This window comes from Lepidochelys kempii, chromosome 6 (genome assembly GCF_965140285.1).
Source record: "Lepidochelys kempii isolate rLepKem1 chromosome 6, rLepKem1.hap1, whole genome shotgun sequence".
In the NCBI taxonomy this organism is placed as follows: Eukaryota; Metazoa; Chordata; order Testudines; family Cheloniidae; genus Lepidochelys; species Lepidochelys kempii.
In genome coordinates this window covers 70,057,461-70,084,796 of record NC_136385.1, presented here as the reverse complement: position 1 = coordinate 70,084,796, position 27,336 = coordinate 70,057,461, and the positions used below count along the sequence as shown (strand labels likewise).

The 27,336-nt window shown below is 43.4% G+C and overlaps 4 protein-coding genes across 12 annotated transcripts in view; 2 read left to right on the top strand and 2 right to left on the bottom strand.

Moving 5' to 3' along the window:
* Positions 1 to 8,714, top strand: part of STARD9 (StAR related lipid transfer domain containing 9) — a 244,365-nt gene extending 235,651 nt beyond the window's left edge. The window contains exon 34 of the mRNA XM_073348593.2: positions 8,348 to 8,714. Coding sequence (XP_073204694.2) covers positions 8,348 to 8,380 — 33 coding nt within the window. The 3' untranslated portion in view covers positions 8,381 to 8,714. The remainder of the gene's footprint in view (positions 1 to 8,347) is intronic.
* CDAN1 (codanin 1) overlaps positions 1 to 12,916 on the bottom strand; it is a 44,803-nt gene extending 31,887 nt beyond the window's left edge. Inside the window, exons 1-6 of one of the 4 annotated variants that reach the window (XM_073348610.2) lie at positions 11,736 to 12,916; positions 4,863 to 5,578; positions 3,565 to 3,618; positions 2,314 to 2,538; positions 1,347 to 1,540; positions 697 to 816 (exon numbers count right to left, since the gene is read on the bottom strand). In XM_073348610.2, the coding sequence (XP_073204711.1) occupies positions 697 to 816; positions 1,347 to 1,540; positions 2,314 to 2,538; positions 3,565 to 3,618; positions 4,863 to 5,578; positions 11,736 to 11,831 (1,405 nt within the window). In that variant the 5' untranslated portion in view covers positions 11,832 to 12,916. The other 3 variants (XM_073348607.2, XM_073348609.2, XM_073348608.2) reach the window with 3 other exon arrangements.
* Positions 12,093 to 21,034, top strand: LOC140913021 (uncharacterized). The gene is made up of 2 exons (XM_073348611.2): positions 12,093 to 12,838; positions 13,697 to 21,034. The coding sequence occupies exons 1-2, from the start codon at positions 12,382 to 12,384 to the stop codon at positions 14,353 to 14,355; spliced, it is 1,116 nt and encodes a 371-aa protein (XP_073204712.1). The 5' UTR covers positions 12,093 to 12,381; the 3' UTR covers positions 14,356 to 21,034.
* TTBK2 (tau tubulin kinase 2) overlaps positions 20,484 to 27,336 on the bottom strand; it is a 210,336-nt gene continuing 203,483 nt past the window's right edge. For all 6 annotated transcript variants that reach the window (XM_073348603.2, XM_073348604.2, XM_078853327.1 and 3 more), the window contains one exon: positions 20,484 to 27,299. In XM_073348603.2, coding sequence (XP_073204704.1) covers positions 26,831 to 27,299 — 469 coding nt within the window. In that variant the 3' untranslated portion in view covers positions 20,484 to 26,830. The remainder of the gene's footprint in view (positions 27,300 to 27,336) is intronic.

Sequence of the window (27,336 nt, the reverse complement as noted above, 5' to 3'; positions counted from 1 at the left end):
CAGCTGGAAGTCACTCTTGTACACCTTATCCAGAAATCAAGCTACTGACTAGCTTAGTGTAAGGTCCAAATTTGCCATAAACCTGTGTACAACTCCCACTGATGGGAATTGCACATGTCTCCCTAGGCAGAATTAGACCTTAAACTTACAATGGGTTCAACGGTATTTCTGGGTTTGAAGGAACTGATGGGAGGAGGAAATCTGGTGAATCACTCTTCTCTCTGAAAATTCATTTTAGTGGGTAAATATGGAGTTCTTAGACAATAACAGTGAGTTACCATAACCTGGTTTTCAATAGCCTATTAGATTATAAAACACCTATTCATTCCAAATATCAAACTAATTTGGCGGCCTGGTCTATAGGCTTCAGGCTAAATACCCCCTTCACTCCATAGTGGAACATTCCCTGATATCAAAAGGAGGGTTATATAAGATCAAGGGTAGACACTCGTCTTTTTGTAGTAAACTAAGCTTTTAGGGTTCTTTATTTGTTCACTACCTGAATGCCATATTCTACACCACTCACTGAGACATGCTAATTCACTTCATGCAGGCCTCAGAAGTCTTCAGTGTAATGACTTTTGGTCACTAATTCCCTGAAGCTCGATTTGAACCCCGTGAATCAGAGACGATATGCTCTGTATCCCATTACCAGGCCTGGGAACAACCTAGTCTCCATTCAAGAGCATTGCTGACCTTTACATCCTTGATTGAATTCCATGTCATTCTCACCATCTTCCGAAGAAGTTGTTCCCTTGGATGTTAGCAGCTGCAGGACAAAGAAGAGCTCCAGGAAAATATTTGGAACCAGGTTTTCTGGAAGAGGAAGTGACATAAAATGGCTAAACACTCAGCATTAGTCTACGTTAATAAATCAAGATAACAAAGATAATCAAATCTCAAGCTTATAGTCTCAGCTGATCCATACAGGACTCAACAATGCTGATATGCAGCCATGCGCATTTGGGTAGGTGCATTATAGAAAGTGTTTTACCTCCATTCCCCCAAAAGTTAAACCATGGGTAACAGCTTAAAACATCTTATAAACCACTTCAACCTAATGAGCATTGTCAGGGAATAGTCCTGGCCTCTAATATTCACTTTTCCAGTTGGGCCAATACAGTTTGAGTCTGCTGAGGGGTTCAGGGAATTGTGTAGGGCCCATCTCATTTTCTAGACTTCTGTCCAGTTAGGGGTGGATATACTCTTGAGTAGGAGGGAGGTCTCTGTTTATTTTTCCAGGCAGCACTCACTTGTATTATAAGTCATGGGTGCACTCTGGAAATAGTAAGTATTTAAAGAAGATATTCCACACCATAGTCATCTCACTACTCCCAGTTCTTTACCTGCTATACAAGATGAATAGAGCTGAGCCAGCTGTTCCAGCTGTTTCTTGCAGGAAACTTTACTGAGATCTGCAGAGGTCACTAGTTGACCATCAGTAGCGAGGCTTCCACTCCAACTGTAATTAGGCTTGGTAGGTGTACTGGGATCCAGAGACAGGCCTGCAGGAGAACATGTTTGGTGCAGCAACTTGCATCTGAAATTCAAAGTCAATGACTTACAGAGGAACTGAAGATGACACACACCACATTCAAACAGGAAGTTTTCTTCTTTGGTGTATGGTTTTCTGGGATTCCTACAAGAATTGATCACAACATTTACAGAATCTAATGCAGTTTCTACACAGGAGATGGGTTAAATTACTTAATTCATCCATTTTCTGCCTAATGACAAAATAGTGTCTTGTGGTTAAGGCACAGAACTGGAATTCAAGAGAACTGGGTTCGAATTCTAAATCTGCCATGGCTCAGAGTGTGACCTCAGGCAAGTCACTCAACCTCTCTGTCCTATAGCTTTCCATTTCCTAAAAGGGGGTGATAGTTATCACATTACACCTGTGTGCACCCTACTAGCTTTCAGCAGGTTTGCATAGGTAAAACAGAGCATCATCTGAAGACAATGGTATTACATAAGTATGCTTGAGAGTACAGTCTGACCCACAGAACTTTGCATTAATGCAATAAGGAGTAACTGAAATACAATAAATTCAGGACCAATATGATGCCAGAGTCGCTTTGCAGAGTAGAAGCACATCTTTAAGTGAAGAGTGAAGGCTGAATTTGAAAACTTGTTAGTCTGATACTACATTCATTTTCATCTCATCTGCTTTTAGGTCAATTTTTTTAATCAAACAACTATTATCTTGTCTGGATATTTTCTGTTAATTTACAGCTTCTTATTGGCAATTTCCTAATAAAGGGAGCAGTATGAACCCCTGCAGATGTGTCCCCATCCCTGTTCATACTGTACCTTTCTTTCTTCAGCATCTCCCTCTCCTCTTGAAGGCTGCTCCCTCTGATGGAGGTAACGTTCCCTTCCTGGATGGCAGCAAAGGTCTCAAGACAGGTCCCAGACGGAAACCGAGCAGCTGGAGACTGGCTGACTGGCGTGGAAGTGAAACACATCTTAGGTTTTGAGTGGGAGCGCTCAGCACTCACTGGAGTTGGGTTGATTCGTCTTGATGGCTTGCTTTTGCTGAAACAATTTAAGAGAGGCTTTCACTTAAATGAAGTATAAACAGATCGTCAAGAGAGAAAATAGCAGTCAAATCCATCAAACTCTTTCAGAGAATTTTGATGCCAATGTAAAATTGATAAGGAAAGAGAGAATCAAGATACAGTGCAACTGTAATTGCATCTGGCAGGGTAGCTGATTTTGCCCCGGGCCACTAGACAAAGAGTGGGTACATCCTACAAATATAGACTTCAACGATCCTGATGAAGTACAATGTATTTCCTGCTACTCCACTGCTGTGACTTAAAATTAACTATGATCACTATGGGGGAAAATGGATGAAAAACATGGATATTACTCAACTTATCTACCCCACCTGTCCTACATTGTCAGACTGCTAACTTAGGACATACCAAGTTCTGGCTGCTCATCAGTTCATCATATAGTCCCAAAATGTTCATGAAAGCATGACCCAGTGACCCTCTTTGGCCACTACAAGTCAGGACTCCCAGATTTCTATTCTTGCCTCTGCCACCAACCTGCTTTGTAACCTGTACAAATCCTAATCTCTCTGCGCCTCAGTTTATCTATCCATATAATATTGCTTACCCACCTCACAAGGGTGACATGAGGCATAAGATTTGTAAAGTGCTGTAAGATTCTTGGGGAAAAGGCTCCATAGAACAGTAATATGTCATTTTAAACGAAATGTAGAAATGATGATAAAATCAGTGTTCTACAACTGACATCTCTTTTCCCAATGAATCTGCTGCCTGCTACATGTTAGCTGCTAGGGACCTTACCTTATACTGTTACTTCCAGTCTTATATTTGACTCATCTCCTCACACTTTTCACATCAGTCACATACTCTGCAATTTGAAACTTACTGCTTGTGATGGAAATGCATTATATCCTGCAGGTCAAAGCCATCTCACAGAGCATCATAAGGATTTCCCATCTTTAAATCCCCACCCTCCATGTGGGACCCTATTTCTCAGGAGAACCAAGAGTTCTAACCAGCTCTAAAATCACTTCAATTAACTCACTTTAGAACTGGTTGGTGCCACTGCACAGACCAAGCAGCAGAAGCTTGACTCTCCCTGAAAGGTGGTTAATGGGGGTGGGAGGAAGGAGAGAAAGAGAAAATGAATATTACCTCAGTGTAGACCAGGCCTAACAGGAATTGCTAAGTACAGATTCAACCGTAACTATACATCCTGGACAGAGAGCAGGTAGAAAGATCACTGATTCACAGGAAGAGAACTCTGGTAGCCTACCTTGTGTTATGGAGAGCTGTGCATCAGCTACTGTAGCATCTATTAGGAATTCTGAACCTATGAACTCTGAGGTCTACTAAAGGGAAGGAGAGTTAAGGTGGGTAAGATTAGTGGACCAGACCTACATTACATTCAGCTAAGTCTAACCGCAGAAGCCCCTGCCTTGATCTGAAGAGGACTTTCAGAATCACACATCCTTCAGATTCCTGCAGATTGCCATGACCTAAATTTTCAGAAGTAATTTTAGGTGGCAAACATGAGACCTTAAAGGGGCCTGATTTCTCCTTTATTGAGACCTAGCAGTGAATCTTAGGTTTCATTTAAAAAAGAGAGAGAGACCAACAGCATGTACCACGAGGAAGAGCTGCGCCCTTCGCCAGCCCAGCTAGAAAAAATCATAAGCAACCAGGGGAAACTCATGCACTTCAAGAACTAAACAGAACCCACATGTCAACCATCTACCCAGCCCATTACCACAGGAGACCCATTTCCCTCTAACTGGCACCATAGAGCCAGAGGACATGATGCCTCACCTGCCAATGCTGTTGCCACCAGAGGTCGCAGAATGCCTGTTTGCCATCCTGGCAGCCGTTCCAGACAGCCGCAGCAAAGTAGAGGAGACACTTAGGGCTTACCCTCAGTATAAAATCCTATCATGTTTAAATACAACTGTAGAGTCAAGATAATGCTGACTGACTGTGACTCACTGATCATGGCAAACAAGGACAAAGGTGTGCTCAGCATCATATCACCACTGTCTCAACTCTTCACAACTCTGTTTAATGGTAAGATTTCCCAATGAAAATGAGCCCCTAGAGGAGCCTCAGAAGGATACTGGGGAGAAGGAAGCATGGTGAGTTGAAAAACACAGACTGCACAGCATAGCAACAGCCCCCTAACCTGCAATCTATTACAAAACATTCATAACTGAGACAGTTATAAGACCATCTATATATTATTACCTGTGAGATAACAGTGTCAGCTGCTCCCAAGAAATAACCTGCAGTACTCAATGCTGCCAGCACGATCAGAAAAATAAGAGTGCAACAAGGAAGACTTGCTCTTACTTTGTCAAGCCAGAAGCAGCACTCATGGGTGGGAACTCCTCCAAGTTGTTGAGGTTCAGCTGATCAGGTGGGGAATTGGCTGAGGTAGGACCCACCTCACTCCGTTTCCTCCTCCCGCCACTCAACGATGTGCTGTCACCCTTCCCATCCTCCTCTTCAGTGAGGCTTCGCCCTAGGTCCCGAGCCACTTGCCGGCCAGTGGCATTGGCAGAACTGTTGCCTTTTCTTCTGCCTCGCCTCACTGGCTGGACATCTGGTGCGGGCATAAGGAAGCTGCCCAAATTGGCCTTCTGAGATGAACGTTTCTCACTGTGGTTGAACACAGGGCTGCAACCAAAGCTTGGGCTGGTGCTGGGGAAATCACTGCCGGGGCCAGACAAGCTTGACCCAGTAAAGGCAGAAGAGCCACTTGATGCAGCAGAAGAGGGAAAACTAGCACCTGGGGTACAGGAGCTAGCAGGGGTCCTCTGGGGAAAGAGCTGCATTCGGCTGCTGCATGACCCTGCTGAGTTGCCTATCCTCCTTTCTGACCCTGACTTTTGGTTCCCATGGCTAGCTGAGCTCCTGAGGGTCTTAGAATTTGGGGTTTTAGCAGGGGTAGAGGGCCCATTGGTCAAGATCTGACTAGTCTGTTCCCTTAAAAAATTCAACAGGAAAGGCACAAAGTCTTTCTGAAGCAACTTATGAGGTACCAGCTTGTCATGGACATGGTTCTCCTGCAAGGAAAGAGAACAAAACATTAATAAAGATACCCGTAGACTTACTCCAATCTGTTTCTCTCTCTCTCAAATACTGGGCACGAATTCACCATCATCATGGATTCTAATACTTTTAAGTTGAGGGAGTGTCTCTAGTAGTTACAGCAAGGAACAGATTCAGGAGTTCTTGGTTCTACAGAATTCCCTAGTCTGACAATTATTCCTCAGGCCCAACTTTTCAAAAGTAGCCACTAATTTTGCCTTCCCAGCTGGAAACCATTGGGGCCTGTCTTACAGAAATGCTTAGGTGCAGTGGTAGGTGCTAGAGTCATTGAGAGCTGAGGGTGATCAGCACCTCAAAAGCAGGCCCCTTTAAAATGTTTCAAGTAGGGCACCAAAAATTGACGCAAACAAAATTAGTGGACAATTTATTAAGCCTGTAGCTTCTCTGTGCTCCAGTTACCTACTAATACCATCTACTTCCTCAGGAGGTGCTCCAAAAATAAATGATTATTTATATAATGCTTTGAGATCCTCATGTGCAAGACACAACAGAAGAGAAAAGCTCTTACTACATTTTAATGAAGTCATATTATTCACTTGTGAGACCACAGAGCTCCAAATATATTATGCGGCAACTTTTATGATGCATAAAACTAATATTCAAGAAAGCTAAATAAAAATGCGACAATAATATATAAGATTTTAAATCTTCATGGGAACATAATCCTTAAAAGGATCTGTAAATTATCTGAGAATTCTACCATCAGCTTTTTAAAATTATTATAATACTGTAAAACCTTGTATGCAGTGTAAAAAAAAGTCGCACTGCTCTTTCAGTGCATCACATTTCTATTTTCCTCACAATAGAACTAGGCAAAGTTTGACAGACTGCCAGAAGAACTCTCTTGGATACTAATTCTTTTTTGTACTGAGACCTGGCAACCACATTGTCATACTTGTGCTCTCCTCTCTTAGGCCTTATGCTCTCCTCTCTTAGGCTTTATCCAAAGAGGAAACGCTTTGTTTCCCTAAGTGAGACCCTGGTGAAATGGAAAGCAGGAAATGCAGAAGACAGCAAGTACTTTATTTTTATGGAGCTTTTTCTTAAGAAAGACGGCAATGGAACTACTATCTTCCTTTGCTTCATATATGTGCCCTTCAAGGAGCACATGCCAGGAGATTTGGCTGAGAATGCAAATGAATTTCAGTTTCCAGCTCAAGTAAGAAAAATCTGTAAAGTCTCTCTGTGCTTTTCCACTGTTCATTGTTTTCCAAAAGTGTCTCTACTTGTTAGAGCACAAAACTGAGTCAACAGACCTAGATTTTTATCAGCTCTGATGCAGACTTGCTAAATGCCCTTAGACTCAGATATTAAGGCCAGAAGCATCCATTGTGATCATCTAGTCTGACCTCCCACACACCATAGGACACAGAACCTCACCACCCACTCCTGTAATAGATCCATAACCTCTGACTTAGTTACTGATATCCTCAAGTAATCACTTAAAGACTTCAAGTTACACAGAATCCACCATTTACTCTATTCAAACCAGCAAGTGACCTGTGCCTCATGCTGCAGAGGAAGGCAAAAATCCAACAGGGTCTCTGTCAATCTGAGCTAGGGGAAAATTCCTTCCCAAATCCAAATATGGCAATCAGTTGAACCATGAGCATATCAGCAAGACACCTGGGAAAGAATTCTCTGTAGCAATTGTGAGTCCTCCCCATCTAGTTAGTCCCATCTCTGAACAATGGGGATATTTGTTACTAGCAGTCACAGATGGGCCATGAGCCATTGTAAGCAGTCTCATACCATCCCCTTCACCATAAACTTACGCTCTGCCTTGAAACCAGTTAGGTTTACTACCCTCTCCACCGGAAGGCTGCTTCAGAACTTCACTCCTCCTTCACTTCATCTCATAGGTGCCAGCTCTTGGGCTAGAGCATCCACCAAAAAAAAAAAAAAAGTGGGTGCTCAGTGGGGTCTGGGGCAGAGCGGGGAGGTCGAGCTCTCCCCGGGGAAATCACCAAGTCCGTGCCTGTGCTTCATCTAATTTCAAGCCTAAACTTGTTGATGACCAATTTATACTCATTTGTTCTTGGGTCAACACTGGCACTTAACTCCTCACCCTCCCTGGTATTTATCCCTGACGTATGTATAGAGATCATATCTCCTCTCAGCCTTCATTTGGTTAGGCTAAACAAGCCAAGCTCCTCAAGTCTCTTCTCATAAGGTAGGTTTTCCCTTCCTCTGATCATCCTAGAGCCCTTCTCTGCACCTGTTCTAGTTTGAATTCATCTTTCTTAAACATGGGAGACAAGAACTGCACACAATATTTCAGATGAGGTGTCACCAGTACCTTATAAGGATATTAACACTTCCCTCTCTCTACTGGAAATACCACACCTGATGTATTCTAGGACTTCACATTTCACCAAGACAGTTACCCTGTCAAACGATCAGGTTTCCCACCTGTAAAATGAACTCACAATGCAAGAGTAACTGGGTGAAATTCTAAGGTCTGTGTTATATACAGGAGGTCAGATGAAATGATTGAATCCTCTCTTCTGGCCTTAAAAATCTATGAAAATACGAATATTACTTGTCTACCTCATAGGGGTAGTGTCCTAATGAGTGAGACAGCTGTAAGGGTTAGTTAATATTTGTAAAGCACATTGAAGTCCTTAAGCAGAAAATGCTATGACGTGCAAAGCCGGTTTTCAAATACAATCCCCAAAACACAATCGCTCACAACCAACGTTTATTTATTTGTATTCCAACAGAACCAAGAGGCCACAACCAAGACTCACTACTAGGCCCTCTACACATACAAGACGACATTCCTGCCCCAAATAGAAAAGTACGAGGAAAAAGACAAGAGATTAAATGATTTGCCCAAGATGACACAGCAAGGCAGTGGGAGAGCCAGGGACAGAATCCAGGTCTCCTGATTCCTAGTTCAGTGCATCTAGACCTCAAATCTCCCTTTTAAGCAATATTCTTCTAGCTGGCAAAGCTGCACCGACAATGACTTCACAATATACCTCAATTTTATCTCTTTCCCTTTGCTTTTTTTTTTTTTTTCCCTTCTTCTCCTCTTCAAAACTGCAGTGAGTATCTTTTGATTTGACCTCTTTTCCACAGGATATAGATTATTCTCCCATAGTGTCTCCTTTTATTTACAATCACATAATTAAACTACATTTATATCAGGGTGGATAAAAATCAATGATTTTTTTTAAATCAAAAACAGATTTAAATTGGATTTTTTGATACAATGCTTTTTGAGGAAAAAAACCTATCTAAAGATAGTTTTAATTAAGATACATTATAGTTCAAAGATATATCATGGAATAGGGATTATAAATTCATGTAATGTTTAAAAAAAGTTTTGTAAATGAGTTCCAATAGTTCATGGATTAGGGACCCAATTTTATGGGGTGTCAGATTTAGGTTAATCTTTCTATCTATCCAATGGGACTCAGTGCTCAGTCTAGAAGATAAACATCAGAGATGCTTAGTTCTGCAGTTCTCAAACTGTGGATGTGTGTCTCCAGAGAGAACATGCTTGTTAACAGCAAAAATGTTTTTAAATAATGGCAGCAGGCCGTAAAAGAGACCCAGTTTGGGAATTAGAACCATTCAAGAAATATATGTTTGCTGATGTTTTAAAGAAAGTCACACCAGTGAACTGGTGGAGGTCACTTAAGCACTTTGAATCAGAGACTGTTGAAGCGATAATCTCACTTTCTACACCAGCAGAAGCAGCTACTGCTGTTAAAAGAATATTTTCTTCCTTTGGACTAATTCATTACAAATTGAGAAATCATTTGGGACCTGAAAAAGCAAGAAAGCTTGTTTTTCTTTTCCAGATTATCAATAAACAGGAAAATGAAGATGACTGAGTTAGCTGCAGAAGCCCATATTTTAAGTTTCTCATGTTGACCTGGCTGACATAGTCTACTGAATTTTTGTTTTTTAAATTTAATTTAACTATTTTAGATAAAAATAATTTTAACAAAACAAACCTGATTTTAAAAAACTTTAATGTTTAACTAAATTCAAAAATTCAAATGCTTGTTTTGTTAAAATATTATGTTTGTTGTTGAAGAAAAAAAATCCAGAATACATAATGTGATGTTTTAGTTAAATAAAACAATTTAAATGTCTGTTTGGTGATGTTCTCCTCTTAATACAGCATGGCAGGAAAATCCTCCAAATATTAATGATTAACCTGTTGAATTGGAGATAGTTCACCTCCCAAGGACTTCATAAATATCAGCTTCAATTATCTTTGATAAAATGAATGATTGGTTATTTCATTAATGATATAGCTGTAAAACTAATCTGGAAAGTTTTCAAAATAAATCACTTTAAAAATGTATAGTGTGTACCTTCTAAAAATGAAACCAACATCTATCTCTGAGTTGTGAAGAATATGTATTAAGGTTTTAACAACCAAGAATGCACTTTTATGTAGAAATCCATGATTAAATAGTGTCTTCCTGACTAGTGATTTAAATCAAATCCACCCTGATTTATACAGCACTTTTCTTCCCAAAAAGACTCCAAACACATCACAAACGTAAATTCAGCTACTCCTTGATTCACAGTAACTGATGCATTAGAAAGTGATACCTGCTCAGCAGCAATGCTATACAACTAAATGCTATACAGTTTTAGACAGGAAGCTAAGAGAAATAGTGTAATTACCTGAGGTGGCCTTTGGTAAAAATAGTGTTTACCACCTCTAACTTATGAAAAATGCCAAGAGATTTTAATGAAGCATTTTAAATCTCATGCATGAGACAGCACTGACCACAGCACAGTACCCACAAGTACTCCACTGGAGCAATTACTCAGGACTAACCCAGAAGGATCAGTGCTATGAAACTTTTAGAGTAACAGCCGTGTTAGTCTGTATTCACAAAAAGAAAAGGAGTACTTGTGGCACCTTAGAGACTAACCAATTTATTTGAGCATAAGCTTTCATGAGCTACAGCTCACTTCATCGGCATCCGATGCTCAAATAAATTGGTTAGTCTCTAAGGTGCCACAAGTACTCCTTTTCTTTTTGCTATGAAACTGCCACTCTCTTCCTGCAGCATCCTGGATTTCTTTGGAAGTCTCCTATTCAAGTAATAATCAAGCTAAATCTCACTTAACTTATCAGGTTGATGAGAGGGTGTTAATAGACTGTCTCTTTAAAATAGCGTTTGATAACAGCTTGCTGCAAAACCAGCAGATGGAGCTCACAAACTACAGCGATAGCCACATTTCAGGACTACAAGAGAATTCGGCGAGTGTTCTGTAAATACACTTGGATATGTAGCTCAGGCTGAGTTTATCTGGACACCCAGCTAAGTTTTCACCCGGCCAAGCCTTCCTCAGCGGCTACAGACCAAAACAACCACCAAGCAGTGTTGTGGGTCACACCAAGGGCTTGCAAACTGCCAGAAAAAAAAAAATAAAAAGCTGTACCTAATTAACGTAAACCGTAACTTTAGCTACTCTTCTCTTAACACAGGAGCACGGCTCATGGAAACTACGGGCAGGGCTAAAAGCGGGGGGGATGGGGAGGCCGCAAAGGATCACACACACCTGGCACTTTATTTGTGTCGGCATTCGTGGGGCTGGGCCGCTGAGGAGGGACACGCCCCAAGCACTTCTTTACCAGCGCCGCTGCTGCTCCTCCCCCATTGTTTTCCTCCAGCTCGCTGTAAGCACTGACCACCTCCAGGGCCCAGCACCGGGGCGCCAACTTCGCGGGCTGCCCTGCGCCGCGGAGAGCCTCGGCCTTGGCCCGCCGGCTGCCCGGGCTCCCCTCAGATCCGTGCCGAGCACGACACGAGGTTTCCTGCCCTCTAGTGACGCTGCGCCCGGCACGCCTGGACGCAGGCCGGGGCTTAGGGCGGCGCGCTCGGGCCCGAGTGCGGAGGGAGGGAGGGAGCCCTGCAGCCCCCGGGACCAGCCCTCCGTGCCCAGGCGAGCGGCGCCCCGGCGAGCGGCGGGCTGGGCGTGCGGCCCAGAGGCCGCCGCGGGGCAGCCCGGCTGCAGCCCAAGACGCTGGCCCGCCCGGGGCGGGGAGTCCGGGCTGCAGCAGGCCCCGGCGCCCCGCTGCCGGGCTGAGGGCGGAGCAGCGCCACACAACGGTGCTGGGCTGCGCGTTACCTCGGCTGGGCGGTGGCGGGGGCCGTGGTCGAGCCACCGCACCACGGCGCCGGGCGCCACCTCCTCCCGCAGCACCAGCTCCAAAACAGCCGCCATCCCCGGCCGCCCGCCCGCCGAGCAGGCGCACAACGCACGTCGCAGCGCGCGGACAAGAGCGGCTGCGGCGGGGGGGGGGAGGCAGACCCGGCCTGTCCCCCAAGCGCGGGTCACACCAACTGTGGGCGGGGCTAGAATGCTGTACCACGTGGGCGAGGACAGCGCCGCTACTCGCCTACCGAGCCTCGGCTAGGGGAGGACTGGGATCAGATTTGCGCCGTGGGGTGTGGTTGTGACGGCGGAAAGGGGCGGGGCTAGAACGCTCAGTGCCCGTGGTGGGCGGGAGCAAGTCGGGCGGACGCGAGTCTCAGCTGGGATTCCCATTCGGGAGCGGCGCGCGCCGGCTCCCCTGCGCGGGGCGGGGCCGCCCGGACACCGGCTCCCGCCCTCTCCCCATGTCAACAAGCGGGGCGCGGGGCGCCTGCGCCGGGGGCTTGCGCGTCCCTCGCTTTCGTGCGCGGCGTTGGTCTGCCGAGCAGGGCCCGGGCTGTGGCCTAGCGGCGGCCGCGCGGCGATCGGGGCGGCCCGCGGGCCCCGCCCGCCGGGGAGGATGATGGCCGAGGACTCGCCCAAGCGGCGCAAAGCCAATTTCAACGAGGCGGAGACCGAGGTGCTGATCGAGCAGGTGCTGAAGCACGAGCAGATGCTGTTCGCAGCGGGGCCGGGCCGCGCCTCCCCGGGCCAGAAGCGGCGGGTCTGGGAGCTGATCCGGCACAAGGTGAACCCGGTGGCCGCCTGCCCCCGCGACGTGGAGGATCTCAAGAAGCGCTGGAGGGATCTGAAGCGGCGCGACCGCAGCAAGCTCTGCCGCCTCTCACAGGGCTGCGGCCCCGCCGGCCACTCCGGCGGGCTCGGCCTGCTGCTGTGCACGGAGGAGATGCCCCAGCCCGGCCCGCAGCCCGACCACCAGCGCGCCTACGGCTCCGCGCTCGGCCCCGCCGAGGCCGTGCCCATCGTGGGCGGAATCGACACGCTGGATCTGCCCGGAGCCTCCGTGGTGGACCTCGGTGAGCTCCGGGGCTGGTGAGGGGGGAGCGGGCCCCTGTGCGCCCCGCGCCCGGTCTCGGCTTCTGCTTCCCCTCCCCGCTGGTCTGGGCCTCCGGCGCGGCGGGAGTCGGCGTTGCCATGGAGCCGGGGAATTAGCCCCGCCAGGTCACTGGAGCAGAAGAGCGGGTCATCCCTCCCGCAGAGGGGCCAGCTCAGCCTCTGTGCAGCGCCCGGAGGGCTCCGTACTGGCGGGCGGGGGCGGCCTTGTGCGTCTTTCCCCCCGTTCGGCGCTGAAAGGGGGCTCCTCTCATCAGCGGGGAGCAGCAGTTTTGGTAAAATGCAGCTTCCTGCCAGGCCCCCCCGCAGTGACCCAGTTCATTCTTGATGATGTACACCCTGTTGTGCATGGGTCTGCAAGGTATGAGCTTTAGTGCAATGAATCTTACTTCAGGCAAGGAGGAGCAATTCAGATAGGATGTCACTTATTTCTGCCTTGCAGATACTGGTTTCTTGTGCTGAGCTGGGAGAAAGGAAAATAAGAGCTTGGAATGAACTTAATCTCTTCTGTAGCAAATGCTTTTGGCTGGTCTATTGGGGAGTGAGTGATTTTAATCTGAGATTTGCATCGCTCAGTTATGTCATTTACAGTGAGCATGTTTCAATATTTTTTCCTACTAAAGGAGATATCTATGCTACAAGTGTAGGGGATAATACAGTACAAGTCATCATTATAGGGTCTTGACAGCAGAAGTATTAACTACCACGTAAATGCCAATCGTGCTCACTGGGCAGGCAGAGGTTTGAGTGACCACCGAGATAATGAAGTCTGTTGACTCCTGTTTCTGTTTTGTTTTTTTCCCTCCTCTCTGCCCTTTTAGGGTTTACAGATGATCCTGGTCCATCCCACCAACCCTGTCTTGAGAAGATGAACTTAAAAGAGGAAATAGTAGTGAAGGTAGTGGAGCCAGAAGAAAGTTCTGAGGACATGGCTGTGGTTCCACCTAGCCAGGAGCAACTGCCCTTTCTGGGAACAGCTGGGAGTGGTTTGTCTGGGAAAGTAAAAGCCAAAACAAAAGGCCGGTCTCAGACAGACCAAAATGAAATTACGGAAGAGGACCTAATGCAGATCCAGCAGAACCAGATGCAGGTGATCCAGTCTGGCTTTGACAGTGTCAACCACAACCTTCGGCTGCTGCAGCAAGGCATGCAAGATCTCAGCAACAGCCTCAGTATTATGGCACACACATTGGTGGCTATAAAAAATGTTTATGTGAAAAACAACACTGGCCCAACCACCTATGCCACCACCTCTACTCAGACCACAGCAGGGTACCTGAGTCCTGGGTCTCCCCAGATCTCCCCAGCTGAGGACAGAGGCAGAGCACAGGTGGCTGGAAGTAGCAGCAGAAGCAGTAGCTGCAGTTCCAGCTCTATGTCTCAAGAACCAGGCCCTTCGGAATTTCCTAGACCACCCCTGAGAACCATTAAGAAAGAACATCCAAATGGCTGCTACTATTTCTGTTTTGCAGATGTGTAAAACTTGAATATATGTAAAGTGACTGATGTTAGCGGTACTGTTGTATGCTCTGCTCCAGCCTCTGACTATAATGGAGCAAATTGGACTTGCCTCCTGCTTTTTTTTCCCCAGTGGGGAAAGTTTCACATTAGGTGGCATTTGACACTAACTACCAATCTCCAATTTGTTAACACTAACTGTTGCAGTTGGTTAATGTCTCTCTTCTGTTTTCTTCACCGTCTTCTTTCAAAAAAAAAAAAATCAAATTTATTTTGACTAAGACTCTTGTCTGTATCCTCTTTGGGTTAATGTGACTTTTTGAACATAAAAGGTATGATGGAGTAGGGTAATGTTACAGTTATTGAATAACAGAAGCAGAATCTGTTAGTTACACAAGTTGTGTATTTTTTTAAAACCAAACTGTAAAAATAGCTTACTTTAAATTTAGTATCTGCTATTTTTATTGTATTTTAAAAAAGACTTTAAAAAAAAAAATCTGGTCTGTGCAAGGTATCCCAAGAGTTTGACAACTTTACCTCCTCAGGGGATGGGATAGAACTAGGCCACAGAGCCGCTGATCCATGAATATGCTGCTCAGATTTCATCCAGCATTGATCCATCTGGTCACTGTTTATTTCCAGCTCTTCAGATGCAGAAGCATTTTGCTTAACTGCAATGAAAGTGGAGGGTGTTATTTGTCACATAATTTTTTAAAAAGAGAAATATAGCAAAAAAATTCATTTCTGGTGAATGATGCCGGCTCTCAATATGGAACAATCTTTGCTGGTATAGCTTAGCACCAGGTTCTGTCTTCAACAGAGCCAGCATGCTTTCTGGGGACAAATGTCACACCATTTGAAAGAGGTAGAAGAGAAACCCATGTCCTATATTGTCCAGAACTGACAGACTTGCTACTCAGTATACTAGTTAGGGTTTGGCTTAGCCTGGGGCAGAGCAAGTTCTCTCTCCTGGCTCTTGAAAGAGTTCATGTGCTGGGCCTCTGTTTGGGTGGAAGTGTTAGAAGATCTTCCATTCCTTATCATGATTTATATCATAGCACTTAGGAACCCCAGTCATGGATCAGGACCACATTGTGCTGGGAACTTTACAAACATGGAAGAAAAAGATAGTTCCATACTACATCCTGAAGGAAGAGAGGATGGGAGCAAGGAGAGTCTGAGGAGAAAACAATTCCTAAATGCCACCCCTGGAGAAAATAAGAGCCAAGGAGAACCATTACTTCTCCTGATAGAAAGAACAAAAGTCTGATTTTTGCATTGCGACTTGTATGTATGCCTGCTCTGTACAGATACCCACAGAGTCCAGCTCCCCCTCTCCTAGCTAAGAAACCATGTGGCTTTGTTAAGTAAGACATCATTTTTACCATCAGTTGTGACAGCAGTACTGCACTTTAAGGAGATGATGAAGCCCTTTGCTTCAAACTGTGATAAAACTGAGGGGATATCAACAGCTTTCAGCAGTTGGGAGTGGTGCAAGGATTTTTTCTCAGGGCCCCAAAATAGCATCCCCTTATTACAGCCTGTGAAACTGCTGCCTGAAGGTGAGCAAGTTGAGCAAATCTCAGTCGCATAGCCTGTACAGAGTCTCCACAACCAGCATTTGGGACTGACTGTGTAGAAAAGGGCCTGACTATGTTGAGAGCTCTGTGATTCTAGCTGGCAGCTCCTCAGGTATTGCTGAAGAACGAATCTCAAACAAATTATCCAGACGACTGAAAGAAAATATCTGAAAAATTAAAAATTGGCAAGAGCATACAGTGTCAAATTTAAAAATTCCCAGAGACATTTTTTCCAGCTAGTATTATACACAATGGGGGGGAACTTAGCTAACCCTCTGTCCCCCACAATAGTTACTGTTGGCAGTTACATCACTTCCTACAGCAGAAAGAAAGAAACCAAAGGTTGAGACAAGGATGGCCTGTTACCTGGCACCAGCACAAACACATATCCTGTCTGCTGGTGCCAGAGTTGAAGTAGTTTAGACTTCGGAGCTTAGGTGCCAGAGTTGAAGTAGTTTAGACTTCGGAGCTTAGGTGTGTTCTATCAGTGTTACATGCAAGGATCACAAATGCAAAAGTAGGGTTCTTTTCTCATCACCTTTGGAAACTATTGCGTAACTTTCTCCAGCTCATTAGTTTCCCTTTACTTCTGATGAAAAGATTCCCTTTTATTCTTTATATTAACTTCAGTGCCTGTATAAGTTTTTTTTAATCTGGCAGCTGCTGGCTAATTAAAAGTAAACCTGCAGTAGTAATATTGCTGGTGTGTGTTCTTCCTCACTGCCCTGGTCCATGTACCGTGTGCAAGATTATACTGCAACCCAAGCATACGGCACATCGACAGTGCGGGTTAATACAGGCTAGGCACCTTCTTTGAAGTGATAGTCTGGCTTCTGAGAAGTTTTACTTCACAAAAGCAGTTGCTGCAGGTGATAGGTACAACTATTTTACTAATCATTTACCAGGTTTTCTTAAACTGACCCACTCCAAAACTAGTTTCTGAGTCCTGTGATATTAAAAGCTTCCTATTGCTTGGGAATAGCATAGGATTCCTGTTTGCCTGATGTGCACATATTAACATGGTGGGAGTTCGTATATTCAGATTCCACTCATTGAGATGTGGGCTTCATCTAGTTGTATTTCCTTTAACTGAAAAGCAGCCTTCGCCTCTGTTCTGTTCTTGTAGGACAAGTAGTGATTAATGCTTCTGTAACATTCCAGTTAGCTTAGTGAAATGTTGTGCTCTAACGCTCACCTAATCATTCTGGGCAGTGACTGCCAACTTGTCCAGACTACAGCAGCCACTTCTTTCAAGGCCATTTCTCCAATTGTTGAATTGCTGCATTTGCCCTGTGGCAACATTGCTTGGTAGGGCCTAGCTTGAGCCTCTATCACACTGAAGTTTAAGTCCCTGCTAAGAGCAATTGGATTTTTCAATTCAGAAGCAGTTAATGTTTGTAGGTCAAGTGCTGTGGAACTCCTGAGACTCTAGGAACAGTAGGTGGACAAGTACCTCCACTGTGATCGTGAACAAGGCATACTGAGAGACACTATAGTAGTTGTGTCATTTACTTACATTAATCAGGAGTCAGATTAAGACAAAACTCCTTCACTTGTGATATGATCCACTTTTAAACCAAGTTTAGAGCAGTGAAAGATCTATACATTGGCTCCAGTACAGAGTGTATAGAATAGCTATTTTGACCCCCACCATCATATGCCTAAGCAGTCATTCCTTTATGTGCTCAACTGATCTACTGACACAGAACATCCAAGATGAAAGCTCTCCCTCCTGAAGCACGCCACTGAATTCCTTCCTGCTTTTAAACCAAGACATCATCATTTTCTGGGATTATTACTGTGTAAATGAGTTCTGGATTTATGCTTCCTATTGTGTGAAGTGACTTGAAATTATCTACATAAAAGAAAATAGGTGAGGGCCTGGTTCCAGCTACTGTGGAAGCCAGTGGAGTATTGCTATTGACTTTAATGGGGTCAGGACTGGGCCCTTAATTTGTGTTACCATTACCTAGCATGGCACTTGCATAGCACACGTAGGTGGTGCTATAGCTGTAATAGCGTTGATGGACTTTTTCCCTGCTGCTGTGGACTTCACCAAAAATATTCCATTTTGCCATGTAACAGACCAGACAATATTTTTGACAGCATATAGGGAATGAGAAATGCATGTATGTTCCTGGCAAATATAATCTCTGAAGGGGATTAAGCCTATCTATATCTGTTGTTTTATCAGAGAGATATGCAAGGGGGAAAATCTTCTCTGAATAACAGAAGTAACATTGATCAGACCAACCAGTGACTTAGTAACACTGTTACTGAAAATTGTCTGGTTTCTATAACAGCCTTACTTCTTACACTTCCCTAATTGCTGCAGCTCAGATATATTGTTCACAAATGAGGCTGATCTCCTGATGGGGCTGCAAGGCCAGTAACAGCCAGGACCATCTTATGGAGAATAATCGCCATCACTCTATGAAGACACTGACTACAGAGACCTTTCTGACTGGAGGGAAGGTACCCAAGGAGACTGTTGGTTTCTCAGGGTATGTCTACACATAAACTACTGTAGCGCTTCAATGAAGACACTACCTACAGTGATGGGAGGAGTTCTGGTGGCATAGGTAATCCCTCTCCCTGAGAGGCAGTAGCTAGGTCAATGGAAGAATTCTCCTATCAGCCTAGCACCGTCTACACTGGGGGTTAGGTCGGTTTAACTGTGTCGTCCAGGGGTGTGGATTTTTCACACCTCTGAATGACGTAGTTATACTGACCTAACTTCCTAGTGTAGACCAGGCCGCAGAATGACAAGATTTGGAATCTGCCAGATTCTTACTACACTGAACTTGACCTGTAGCAGAATCATTGCTTGGTTGGATGGGAAGGAGTGGGGCAAGAAATAGAGCAAAGCTAAAGTGTCTACCCTTTCTACAGTAATACAGAGTATGAGGCTGCTGAATCAGTAGGAGCTCTTTGATTCAACCACTCCAGTATGCAACATGAACATCTCACTGTTGCTTGCTCTGGTGCCAACACAATTCCACGGTGTACTTTTTATGTAACAAAAAAGTACAGTATGTCATAACACAATTGGTGCTGCTTCTCTCCATTTATAAGTTCAGAATTACAACAGTCAAGAAATAGGCTATAAAAATAATTGGTTAGGAGCTTTATAAACAGTAAACTCATCATTCATAGGCAGTCAAGGATTGCAGTTTTGCATGCTGAATGAATATTTTATTTAGAACCAGTTTATAAAAATAAAATACAAAATAATTTGAAAACAGAACATAAAACATTGTACAAAGCCTTGATATGGTACAAATGGAAAAAAAATAAATAATTACACCTTTATATACAAATGACCATTACAAGGGCATTAGTTCTTCTGCAAAAGCTTATGTTCTTGGATGCCTGAGCAAAAAGAAAAAAATGGCTTACAAGATTTCATTGTGCAGGGAGAGGGAAACAAGTACAGGGCAAGAGAGTCTGGAGGACTCACAATGGTAATTAATAAGCTCTGGGAAAAATGTAAATGAATTATACCATAGATTTTAATCTTGAGTTGTTAAATGTCTTCTTATTGGATTCACTGAACATTCTATCTTTCGTTGATTTACAGATTTTCATTTCTTTGTGGTATTGCCCCAAGATTTTAGGTTAGCAGTCAACTGTTCACAGATTGAAAAGTTTACTACTTGTCTCTAAGAATTGCTGGTGATTTCCTTAATTTATTGGACTGGATACTTGTAGGAAAGCAGTTGAAAATCAGTTGCTGCCAGCGCCAGCATAACAGCTTGTGTATGGGCTAATTCAAGGTGAAAATCAGAAGTCAGAGGAAGACTTTGGAACCTTGCTCTCTGGCCAGGGAAGGTAGTATGAATACAGGGAAGAGTTTCCAAGCAACCTACTTCTGGGATTCTGTCAGGCAGGTGTGAAATAGCTTTTTTTAAAAAGGCCAACTTCCCCAGTGTCAAATTATCATGACCTTGCTCTGCTGTGCAGTAGATAGGAGTTTATAAGGACTCCCATTCTCCATACACGGGAAGACAAGACCCATCAACATTGTATCTTTGGGGAAGATACAAACTGTCCTGCTGTTAGAGCACCCTATACACTGGCCAGTTCACAGATGAACTGATCCTGAAAGGAGGCTAACACCTGCAATTTCCACTGGAGGTAGTTAAATTCCTTTTGAGAATTGTGGGTGGTCAACACCTCTTATGGGCAGCCTGTTTATGATATTTCTTTAGAGACCATGGGCTCTGCAGCCCTGGTCACAGCAGTTGCTATAATAAATGAGGATGGGGCATAGGTCTGCACGGTGGCCACAACACATTCATTTTCCAAATAAAATAACCAGCAACTGTAAATATCCTCACAGTGGGCCCATTGCTTCAGTCCATACACAGACAAAACCTCCACTGACTTCAATGAGAGAGTTTCACTTGCATGCAAATGGCTGGACCAGCCCAAGATCTAAGTTACCCATATGCAGGAGGAATGGAAGTAGTAGACAGTAAAACTTATAGATCATATAAGCCAACATTTGCACTGGATAAGGATATTGCTGAAGGCCTAACAAGCAAACATCGGAATCAATATATACTCATTTGAAGATAAGCAGGGTTTCTTTATTTCAGCATTTCAGTTAAAGCCTTTGTTATATTCAAGCTCAAGTTTTGCACTGCACAGTATCTAGCACTAATGAGAGATGGACCCTGAACCAAAACAGAGGCTCCAGATATCATGCATCTTTGAGAACATTCAGTTCAATATCTGAGCCTTGCAGTTCAGAACAATCTCTTGTGCTAGCTTTATGCATCAGCCACATATTAATTTCTGAATATAATTTCCCCTCAATGAACAACTTTTGCAAAGGGAGAAAGTCATTCCCATGATTATCTGGCATGCGTGCTGAGCATCTTGGAAAGTGACTAGCTAACAGAAACAGCATATACTATACAGGAAAGATTGCAAGTACTAGAGGTTTGTCATTTGTTACTCTGAAGAGACGCTATTAGTGACAATGGATGGAATGAAAGTCAAAATATAAATTAAAACTTGAATGAAGTAGCCACTAAGTTAACATACAGTACCTAGAGATAATAAACTTCTATATATTTTTGTCTTAAAGGAAGATCTGACTCAATATTAAAATAAAGACAGATGATTTAAAACCTGCTGTGACTGTGATTATACAGACTCCTCTGCTTTAGACAGCATGCTACAGTAAACCCAGGTAGTACGAGTCATTACACAATCCAATCTCCCCCTTATTTCATTTATTTTTCCCAAAGAGATTTGTGTGTTTGTGTTTCAGGGGAAGGGGAGTTCAGGTGGGAGGCCAGAAAAGTACAGATTGAGTGTTTATGTATATTGTGGTAACTTAGGTATACCTTAAGATTCATTTGTTCACTGTCTAGTTTCCTTGCATTTGCACCAAAGAGATACATGAAAGGATTAGGCATTATACTAAAAGTTACAGTAACAGTAAGGGCCATCCATAGCTTTTAACAGTTAAACACAGGGGACATGGTTAAGTACTACAGCTTTTGTCAATATAGTAACCAGGTCCTCTGACTGTGTAACAGTGAAAGCACAGTTGAACCAAAAGACATTTGGAATGATAGTGTGTACTTATGAGCCTAATCCTGCAAGTTGCTGAGCACCCTCAACTCTAATAGAAGTCAACAGGAGTTGAGGGCATTCAGCACTTCACAGGATCAGGCCCATAAGAAAGCAAATTGTTATTTTATACCCGAGTGACTAGAAATCAATTGGACTGTGATTGCTACTCATTCCTCCCATTCATTTTGGAAGGTTCATTTTGTCACCAAAATGAAATGTGCAAAAATATTTTAGGTGCATAAAGAAAAAAATACACATCAAACAGTATTGGGAGGCATGCACCAGTTCTTTGCCACTAACTCACTTTTAAGAAATTGAAATAATTACCCTCTGGCAGCTCTTCATTCTCATGTTGATGTTGCTACAAGAATTCATATCCTTTAGCGTCCTGAGGAAAAGGTCGCTTGCTGACAGACAGGGAGACAGTAGCGTAAGACAGACATTGCCTAAGTTCCACTTTAGGGAGGGAGAGAAGAATGTGGTTTATAGTACATTACAGTTCAGCCACTGCCACAAATGCTACTGCACTTATAGGGAGCATGGGCATTTTGCCCAGATTAGGACTGTAGGATTATGCCCGTGATTTGGAAGGGGGCCGGTGCGGCAATTAGCCAGGGATAAGTACGGGTAGTTCAAGGAGGAGGTCAAACTAAATGAAAGTACAGTAGGCCTCAGCTAGTTCTTGCAGCTGAATTCTAACCAAGAGGAGGCAATAGCTAAGGTAGTTCCCACACACTTTTATCCAAAAAAATGGAAGGTGAATGGAACTACTTTTAAAGACCAGCTTCAGCGTTTCCCTTGCTATAATTAATGATCACAAATGCCCCAGCAATGCATGGAATGGAGCTCTCAGAACTCAGGCCTTAAAAGATGAAAAGTCCGTCAGCCCACTTTTAAACATATAAGACAAGATACAGCCCTGTGCTTCATGAGTATTCTGTGAGGTGAGGGCGTAGGGAGCTTGTTTCTCACCCGTGCAAACATCAAGACAGGATTTTGCCTTGTAGTTCCCAGAGAGGATATGGTTGCTGGCTACAGGGAATGCCCCGCCCCACCACCCTCACCCAGCCAGCTAATATATATACAGGTAGCTGGGGCTAAGTATGGCTCCTTTTTTAGGGCAGTAGCACAGTGCACCTAGCAGCATATTACCTATGCCCACCCTGAGCCACCCTGCCCTGCTCTAGTGGCAGATGTATGCTTAGCATCCTTCTCTCTGCTAGCTCCTGCATGTCGCATAACTCATTAAGTCTGGGGCAGGATTTTGCCTACAGTTAATCAAACAAGCTGTCAGTGCACCATGAAAAGGTTTTGCCAATATTAAGATACATTTTTAAAAACTACAAACTAAGCACACTGTACCTTGCAAAATAGCACCACAAAAATCTGTTATTTAGAAGTAAAATATTAAATGCTGGATTTTATTTCATTTAATACATTTAGGGATCCGTACTGACAGCTGTGCAAAAATGCTCTGGAGGGCTTGGCAGTCATAAAGGCCGGGGGAAATTCTGTCCCTTCCCCAACTTCTCCAACCTGGCCACAAAAGACCCCTGAAAACAGTGGAACTGCCACAGTTTCAGAATACATGGAGGATACTGAAGAGGAACTGTGCAGGAGGAATCTGAAAGCCCTGTATGATCTTAGCTGCATGGCAGTTCTCTCCACAGAAATGGAGATTGGGATTGAAGGATGGTATAGCCAGTGGGTCCACGAACTAACCTTCGTGTTAAGGGGACGCTACTGCAAACTGTGCAGAATGGCTGCAGCTGCTCTGGGGAAGATTCTCCCTATTCTAAGCACGGCAGAGGTTCCCTGCACAAAGCCATTTACTTAGACTTTACACAGGCCATTGTCCTTTAGTGTTTTAAACAACTGGAATTAAATGTATAATTATTTATATATTTACATTGTTGGGATTTATTCTTTATAGGGTCACTGATGATGATAGAGGCCCTTCTAGAAATATTACAAGGATGACAATTACACAGGGCTTGATTACCATATAGTTACATTTGCTGATAGTTTAGTTCATAATACTCAATTTTGTTACCTTCACGGGGAAGGAATTATATAACCAACAAAGTAAAGTGGGAAGAAGAGTACAAGAGAGGCTATAATCTTGATCAATCCATAAATGTAAAGCTGCTTCTATCAGTAACTCAGTAGTTTTCTAACCAGATACAAAATCTGTTTGAGTCACCGAAATCCGCAGCCACCACCAGGGACATAAAGTTATTTTACCCTGCATTGCACTGAAAATGCCAAAAGCACCATCCTCTGCTTTGAGCTTTCCCCCATTCTGATGTAGTTCCTCTCTTTATATTGGCAAGAAGTGCAAATAGTAATGTATTTCTACAAGATCAATATTCTCAGTTTTATTCACCATTACGTAATATTGCACAATATGGATATATTTTAGTCTCTGGCAGAGAGAAGGAAAATATCTTGAGTTTTATGTCTCCCCTCACCTGTAAAACAAACTATTCTTACAATAACAGTGATTACCTGTTTCTGGATCCTGCTATATCAGGGAGAAAATGTAAATACCTTATTTTCAATATTTCAGGGGAAGGGCACAGAGCCCAAACCTGCCCCCATTAAAGTTAATGCCAAAACTCCCACAGATCTCACTGATATAGGACTTAACTCAAAGACCAAAGAGAATGCTCCTCAGAAAATTGAGAATGAAAAATTATCATAAGCTGCCACACTGCCTTAAGAGACAGTATCAGCAGAGCCTTGAGGAGAGATGTCTACAATGGGATCCAACTCTCGATAGTGTATACTGCAAGGTGACAGGTAAGGAAATTGAAAAGGAAAAGATGGGGTTTTATTTTATTTTTTTTGTCATAGTCATCTATTAGGTATTCATTAACTGTGACTGCTCCTGTATCATGAGCAATGTTGCAGCTTAAAAATGCACATTGTGAAATGAAAAAACAGTTATTAAAAATCCTATCTTATAATCAAAGATACAGTACTTCTGAGTCTGTGCTCCTGTTTCACACACAAACAGACACACACACAAAACTATAAATAAAAGGAAAAGGCTGAGACACAAAACACTGGCTTGCTGACAAATCACCAACCCTTCAGCCCTGTACTGAGGCATGAAGGCTATTTGACTTTGTGGATGCCAGGAAACTATTTTCAGGAAAGGAGAGATGCAACACCAAGAGTATTCAGATACGCAACAGAAAAAGAACTGCATCGTCTGTGGTCCATAAATTACAAATGGAGAATGAGAAAGAGTAAGTGAATTTATATAAGCATATGTATATATATATATTTATAAATATTTATATTATATAATTTACCATGAGGACATGCAATCATTAGTATAGTACCTATTATACAATATAATACAAAGAAATAAGCCTTTCCAATAATATAGTTTCTTCAGAAACAGCAGGTATGCGCTACCTATTGCATTCCACTGCAGTGCTTGAAACCTGAATGAAACTAAGGTTCCACACTGTGCTACATTACTTATGGAAAACAGTATACACAGGAGGAAAAAGAAAATCCCAACACACTCTGACAGCACAAGTGAAATTCAGTGCAGCTCCAGGGCAGCTGTGATGCAGCATTAGAAATGTGTTAGCTCAGAGAGAAAATATTTCCTTTTCAATCCAAAGGTACTAGTTTGGCAGCAAACAGAGGTTAAATAAAAAGCACAGATGCTGGCTAGAAAGGCATATGACTACAGCAAGCAGATCAGTAACTGACAGTGCTTCCACACATCCAGCACCGCTAGGACAGGTAGCATTAGGGATGCTAGTGTATCCCTTTCAGACTTGTACTCCTGTGTTTTAAACTATTCTGATCCACTCTCCATTTCTGAACATAGTAAAGGCTGCCATACCCCTAAAGTGTCCTACAATGATTCTCTACAGCATATTAAGTGAGTACTAAAGGAAACTGTTTGGGGAAAATAGGCACCATGGACTTTATTCACAGAGAAGGGGTCTGGCTTCCCTAAGAGACATTAGGGCAAAAGGGAAGACAAAAATCCAAACAGGGAAGTTGTCTGAGATTTGTTTTCCTTCTGGTTATATTGCCAAATATTCTCATTCAGATTCTGTAGGAAATGGAAGTGAAGGCCTTTATTCCTCTTGTCTATAACCTAGCAAGTGTACAGGCTCTGCACTCACCTTTCAGCACTGAGAATACACATACAGTTCATCTTCTAGACTTAAGCTAAATTCCAAGGTAAAAAACGAATCTGAGTTTGTAGTTCTCTCTACTCCTTCTCAGCATTGCCATCTTGGATTTAATGTCAAGACAGCAACATTGTGAATAAGGTCAACAAGGATTTAAGTGGTCCATAACCAATGGGAAAATGATAGTTGTAACAAAGGCTCTCTTTTGCACTCAGACAGACTTTCAGACAAACAGTTTACATACTTCTGACCAAATACACACAGCAGTATATGGTAAGTCTGCAACAACCCTCTGCCTGAAGACTCTTCCTTCTTTCTCCCATAACTCAGATTGGAATGACTGTCTCCAGAATATACATAATACAGGCCCGGAGAGGAGAACCATGGACCCAGAAGGAAAAAAGCAACATGACCGATGTTTAAAGGTTCTTGGATACTAACAAAAGACAAATGCCCTGCAAAATATCACTATAAAAACTCAGAAAATGTTAAAACTTATTTTTAAAATGTCATCAGTATATAGAACAGGTAAAGTGAGTAATTTTTTTTTAAGTAGGGGAATCTGTACCATTGGGGCAGGGGGGAAGGGGGGGAGAGATGGACACCGAATGACTCAGAAAGAGATGTGCACAGCCTGACACTGAAAAGACTCACAAATTAAAAATATTATCTTCCAAATAATGTGCTTATTTAAAATTCTACAAATAAATGCCTGAGCCGTACCTATTTCAGAGGTGGTGGTGTCATTGTGGAAATAAAAACAGATGTTTCAGGTTCTATTACATTTCTTTGAGAAAGGCCTTAAATAATTAGGCCAAATCTCCTAAGTATACAACATAAAAACAATAAATAAATAAAAAACCCTATTAGAATACTCACTTCAGAGATAATTTTAACTTCAAATGTTCCACACATCTTTGACTATCCTTCTCTGACCTCTACCCCCTCTCTGATCTGCTTGCTGCCTGTCATTAGGCAATGCCTGGCCACTCATTTACACACTATGAATTGTCAAATAATTTATCATATGTTTACTTTCTTTTGAAAGCAAGGACTCAACACTGATTTTTTTGTTTTTTTGTTTTTTGTTTAAATAGACAATACACAGACACAACATGCATCAAATTACGAGAAGGCTTTTACACCTGTCAAGGCTCAGTTCCTATCTGCTAAGTTTACTAGCCGATTTGCTCTTTCCTGTGGGGGTTTTAGTGTTTGGGGAGTGGTGGCAGGAGCAGTTGGATCCTTTCAGACCGTTCTTGCTTGGTTTGCTGCAGAAGTGCTCTTGTTGGCAGGACCTCCTAGAGGATGAGGAGCCTGAATGGCTAGGAGGCGATTTACTCCTCCCAAGGTGTGGGGATGAACTCTTCTGGTCATGGTGGGGCCGTCCAGCCCGGGATGGTGAAGAACTGGCTGTACGGGGTAAGGAAGAGCTCCTAGGGGAGGCACTGGGGCTGCGTCGAGGGATGACAGGGCTTTTGGGTGGCGTTTTTGGGCTATGTGGTGATCCTGGACTTTTACACTGGGTGGAGCTCCTTGGTTTTTGAGATCCATTCTGAAGGATTTGAGCCAGACGAGAGATAAGGTCTGAGTCTGAGTTGCTGCTCCCTAGAACTCTGTACCTGCGTAATCTTAAAAAGAAATGAAGAGAGATTATTTCCACCATTT